The sequence below is a fragment of the Pygoscelis adeliae genome, unplaced genomic scaffold (assembly GCF_000699105.1).
Source record: "Pygoscelis adeliae isolate BGI_AS28 unplaced genomic scaffold, ASM69910v1 Scaffold171, whole genome shotgun sequence".
Taxonomy (NCBI): domain Eukaryota; kingdom Metazoa; phylum Chordata; class Aves; order Sphenisciformes; family Spheniscidae; genus Pygoscelis; species Pygoscelis adeliae.
Window position 1 is genome coordinate 9412867 of NW_008824186.1, and position 6041 is coordinate 9418907.

The following is a 6041-nucleotide window of genomic DNA, read 5'->3' on the forward strand; positions in this document are numbered from 1 at the left end:
GGTGCAGGACCTTGCACTTGGCCTTGTTAAACCTCATGAAGTTCACACGGGCCCACTTCTCCAGCCTGTCCAGGTCCCTCTGGATGGCATTCCGTCCCTCTGGCATGTCGACCGCACCACTCAGCTTGGTGTCATCTGCAAACTTGCTGAGGGTGCACTCGATCCCACTGTCTATGTCATTGATGAAAATATTAAACAGTCCCGGTCCCAATATGGACCCCTGTGGGACGCCACTCGTCACCAACCTCCATCTGGACATTGAGCCGTTGACCACTACCCTCTGGATGCGACCATCTAACCAATTCCTCACCCACTGGACCACCCATCACATCCGTACCTCTCCAGTTGAGAGAGAAGGATGTTGTGGGGGACCGTGTCAAAGGCCTTACAGAGGTCCAGATAGACGACATCTGTAGCCCTTCCCATGTCCACTGCTGTAGGCACTCCATCATAGAAGGCCACTAGGTTGGTCAGGCAGGACTTCATCCTTCCTTTCAAGTCAGGAGGGATGCACCTGCCTTCGCTGACTAGGAGATAAGTGCTGAGCAGTCTGGGCTCCCGGGGCTGCAGTGGAGACAGAGTCCTCCGGTTGTATTGACTGGGGTGATGGCTCAGCCATCTCACCTACCTGAGACAATAACCTTGGGCTAAGGCAAACTGCCTCCTTGAATTGAGCTTTTTAGGATTATTTCTTAACCTCCCTTTCAGAACAGTTTCTAGTTTGGAACGATGCTTCATTTTGCAACACTTTCCCTTGACAGCATAATTGCCAATTCAGGTTGTGAGAGTCTGCTTGGTCTTCAAAACACAGGATAGGATTCAGTTTCAGGTTAAGGCATCAGATTTAGGCATCTACTTATAAACATTTATATGTAAGTTATACATCTGAATTTCTGTCATGAGTGAGGAATAAACCAGGTGTCAAAGTTACATCCAGAAGGCTACTCAGGGTCTCAGGAACAGCTGAGAAGTTGAGATAGCTAAAGTTATCACCTACTAGCTGGTCATCTGAATCGCCCTTTAGTGTCCATTGACTGTATCAACTAGGCATCCACATAATTTGCGCAGCCGTAGCAGTCTGGTACCACTTGAGACATCCCGGTGTGACCTGTCATTTGTCCAATTTTCATTCCAGAGGAGCACAAGCCCTCCAACATCCTTGCATCAAATATGTCGGCTGCCTTCAGATGTCTTGGATACCCTACAGCATATCAAGTGACATTTATTAGTGTCTTCCACAGCACTATTAATGTAGGCATTCTGCTGCTCTCCTTTTACTGCACGAAGACTCAGGATCCAGCAACTGTGACCATATACTACTCGGAAACTTTTTTGTCATGGTAAAGCCTTAAAACATCTTAGACAATACTGCATAAAGACAGAACATGAACAGTAGGAGCTATAGTGATGAGAATGCCGTAGGATCCTAGATATACGTTAAGGTGGTTGGACATATTTAATTTGTTAGATGTGGTCTGTGTGCTGAATTTTGGCTTTATTGCAGGAAAAGGATACAGGTCTATGGATATTTGTCCAAAAGAGTAGATCTGTGTCATAATGAGAGTGTCTGAAGGATTGTTTCACTCCAGAAGTCTGTTGCGTGTTTCTTCCCATGTTAAGAAAGGATATCAAGAACTGGGATTTTAACACATAGTCTTTTGATCTAACATTGAATTTTGATTTTCTAAAGATGGCAGTAACTCTGTTGGGCATTAAAATGTGTATAAATTAGGCATTCTTCTGTTAAATCTGTGTAATTAGACTGCAACCAACGTGAACAGGGGTTCAGCTAAATGTACCATGAGAAAACTTTCTCAACATTTTCTCATTTCTCTGGTCACCACAATAGATAATATAAAATGGATGGTATGTTGTGTCTGGTGCATTATTTTCCACGGCAGATTCTCTCCCCTTCAGAGAGAAATACAAGCTCTTGTTACACTTACCTTGCAACAGATTTGAGTTGACCTTGTTACTATTTCTTATCTTGACAGTTAAACCACTGGAATAATAATGGCTAGGGAAAACCAAAGTGTAGTGACAGAATTCATCTTGCAAGGCCTTTCCTCCCAGCCAAGGACACAGACTGTTCTTTTCACAGTGTTCCTGGTTTTTTATCTGTTCACAATTTTTGGGAACATCATGATCATTACAGTGATCAGAGCTGATTGCCAGTTGCAGGCACCCATGTACTTTTTCCTTGCCAACCTGGCCTTCTTAGATATCTGCTACGTCTCCAGCAACATCCCCCAGATGCTGGTGAACCTCTTCACCAAGAAAAGGACCATCTCCTTCTCTGGATGTGCTGCTCAGATGTATTTCTCTCTGGCTTTTGGCATGACAGAGTGTGTTCTGCTTGGGGTCATGGCCTATGATCGATATATGGCAATATGTCACCCTTTGCTGTACACCGCTGTCATGAACAGGAAGGTTTGCATTCACATGGTCATGGCCTCCTGGACCAGCAGCCTGCTGAGCTCCATGGTCATCAACAGCCTCACCTTGGGGCTGCCCTTCTGCGGGCCTGACATCTTGAACCATTACTTCTGCGAAGTGCCAGCAGTGCTGGCCTTGGCCTGTGCTGACACTGCCCTCATGGAGTTGGTCATCTTCATCTTCAGCATCCTCATAGTCTTCATCCCCTTTCTTCTGATCATCACCTCCTACGCCCATATCCTTTTCGCCATCTTGAAGATTCAGTCTGCGCATGTGCAATCCAAGGCCTTCTCCACCTGTGGATCCCACCTGACGGTGGTAACCATATTCTATGGGACAGCCATCTGCATGTACATGAATCCTAAGTCAAGGCCTCCACAGGACAGGGACAAAGTGGTTGCAGTGTTTTACACCATTGTAGCCCCAATGCTGAACCCCCTCATCTACAGCCTCAGGAACAAGGACATGAAGCGTGCCCTGAGAAGGGCAATGAATGGACCCAAATCCCTGTTTATTTAAAGGCTTTCCAGGGATTGGTAGTATTGCATTTAGGTCTGAGTTGAAACAATACTCAAATGTGATTATTTCTCTACCTGCAATTGCCCTGGACTTATTTTTACAAAGACCGAGATGAAATCATAGATGTGCTAAATTCAACAGCACCTAAACAAAAGGACTTGCGTACAAATAACTTTCTAAATAACGTTTGGGATTTGGCCTAAAACCCGGAAGCTAAATAAAGACATTGTGACTTCAGCCTGCCTCACTCTGGCAATTCATTTAAAACAGAAGTGGAAAATGCCAATAGCATCATGACAAGAAAGAAAAAAAAAGAAGAAAAGAGAAAAAATATTTAAAGAACTGCGGGAAAAATTAAGTGCTTTATATAAAGCTTAAAATGTATTTTGCTTCTGAAGGGTTTCGTAATTAACGTCAGAGCATACAAACATTTAAGTTATGTTGCAAACATGAGCTGCTACTGTGATTTCTCTTCAGACCTGAAGATTTCTCAACATCTGTTATGTTGGTTAGCAAACAAAACTGCCATCTTCTCCAATAAAGGGTGCGGTCGTTTGCAACTAATATTGATCCCCTTGTGCTGTGAGTATTTTCTCAACCCTGTTTCCATAGCCCGCTTTGCTTCCTCTGTAGCTGATTTCTGCCCCTCTTAATTCCTACTGTATTTTAGTCCAGCTCTGGGTCCTCGTCGGCCAAGATCACTTGTTAAACTGATTTAACAACACACCTAAAAGTAACAGTTGTCCCAGATACACGAATTTGTAATTATAATTTCGTGGTGTACATTCTTTTTTTAACGTTTGCCAACACGAAACAACCAACCTCAATAGGCAGGATTTGTACTGATGTGGTTTCCTCTGCAAGCTAGCAGAAAGCGGAGTCCCAGCAGAAAGTAAAGGAAGTTTTTCTGAGCAAGATTGGTACTTCTTGTCCCTGCCTAAGGAAGATCACAGCAGCGACTAGAAAGGTGTTTTGAGGGAGGTCGGTGCATCCTGACCCTGCCTGGAGGTTGAAGTGTGGAAAATGCAATTAGTGAACAAATGTGACTCATCAGCCAGTATCCCAGGCACCAGAAGTGTGCTTACACCCGTCCTGCACAGGGAAGGACCAAACTAAGGGATAGTTTCAGCCCTGGCTCTTTACACTGCTATCAAGCACCAACATCTGGTGGCATTCATGGGTCTGAGCCTAGAAACCCACCCCAGAGAGACAGGTCTGGGCTCTCCTGCAGCTCAGAGCAGGGCACATGGCCCCAGCTGTGGCTCTTGCCTTCCTAGCAAGGGCAGGGAAAGGAGAAAGCTTATTTAGTGTTGTACCTTCAACTACTCCCTCACTCTTATGCCATGTAAGATATAAAACATATGAGGACAAACTCTTTGCTTGGGTTTTTGGGCAGATCGCTGTCCCCTGGGGGAAGGTCACATGCCAGATGTCTGTCCCTACTGCTATATGCCACCTTTGAGGGTGGCCAGGGGAAAGGTTTGGGTCTGACATCTGGCACGGGTCCTTGCTGGGGTAGGACGTACTGCCACTTTGGTGAACGACTCATTCTTCACAGCCCCAGCAGAGACGTGCTAGGCTGGCAGATATTCCTGCGGCTCAGCACCATCCCAAACCAAGACCCTCCAGCCACCTGCCAGGAGCATTAGTTAGCTTTGAATTATGTCAGCCAAGCAAGCCCAGAACTGAGTTTGGATTTGGTGGGCTATGTACTGGGGAAGTCTGCATCTCCTGCAAAACCTCTTGGGATAGTGTAAAAAGGACTGTCGTGGTTTAACCTCAGTCGGCAGCTAAGCACCACGCAGCCGCTCGCTCACTCCCCCCCACCCGGTGGGATGGGGGAGAGAATTGGAAAAGCACAAGTGAGGAAAACTCGTGGGTTGAGATAAAAACAGTTTAATAATTGAAATAAAATGATAATGATAATAATATGATAATAGTAATAATACACAAAGCAAGTGATGCCCAGTACAATTGCTCACCACCCGCCGACCGATGCCCAGCCAGTCCCCGAGCAGCGGATAGACGAAGCCTTTAGCAAGACAAAGATAAATGCAAAGATATTTAGTGCAGAGTAAGCCAGAAAAGGCAAAGTGTAGCCAGAGCCAGACACCAGCTTTTTCCTAGACCAACCCAGGCTCGAACCACACCTGAAGGACTCTTTACTTTTTAAAAATGTTCTTCCCATGACTTAAAGATAGGGAAGATAAGGCAAAGATAAAGTATCTGATTAGCGAAGGCAAAGAAATGCATATGAACTGTACATGTAGGGAGAACAGGCGATTTCTTAACCCTTAACAAGACTAAGTAAGAGGCCTTGTCTAGCAGTAGGTGGAGGCAATAGTCATAGCATGACCCACTGGAAGCCCCTCAGCAGGCCTGAACTCCATCACCAGCTAAGTCGTTAAATCTATTTCCATCACAAATTACACTTCTCCCCTTCCAAAACAAGGAATTCCCCTGGGGGCCAGTCACCCAGGAGTCATCAGCTTAACAAGCCCTTCTGGGCATTGGGAAGAAGCCTCTAATGATCTTGAAACCTTCTTAGAAAGCTCATAGTAAAGTACCTGTTCTTCCTAACAAGCCCTTGGGGGACAACTTCATAGATACCAAGGGGAAGGAAACTTTCCTCTTTGTTAAAGGCAATGAGCACGTCTAAAGCAATTTAGTTTGTCACAACTACTCAACACCCTGAAGTTGGCGGTTGGAGAGTTTATGGGTTGGCATACACCTTTCCAGTCCTCCACTCGGTTGGTACAGAAGTTACCACTGGAGTTTGAAGGATAACAGATCTGTGCATCACACCACCAGCAGCTGAGAGAGCAGCTGCCCCTGGCCAACAACTTCTGGTTGGCAGAAGTCACTCAGCACCTAGCAACAAGTGCTTGGGATGTCACAAAGGGTCCATCAACAGCCACAGCCATGGCAGATGATGAACCAGATTCAGGGTTCATCAAGGGGTCCAGTCAGAAGTAAAAGGAGATGTGGCTGGAGGTAAAATACAATGTACATACATTTGCCCATCCAGGAATAAAACTATCTACAGCACAGGTCCAAGGTCCATCCAGGAGACAGACACAGCCAGG

The 6041-nt window shown here is 45.6% G+C and overlaps 2 protein-coding genes across 2 annotated transcripts in view; one reads left to right on the plus strand and one right to left on the minus strand.

Moving 5' to 3' along the window:
• Window positions 1-6041, minus strand: part of FTH1 (ferritin, heavy polypeptide 1) — a 54407-nt gene that overhangs the window by 37431 nt on the left and 10935 nt on the right. The window lies entirely within an intron of this gene.
• LOC103925795 (olfactory receptor 2G3-like) lies at window positions 2014-2955 on the plus strand. Its single transcript, XM_009334567.1, has one exon. The coding sequence runs from the start codon at window positions 2014-2016 to the stop codon at window positions 2953-2955; it is 942 nt and encodes a 313-aa protein (XP_009332842.1).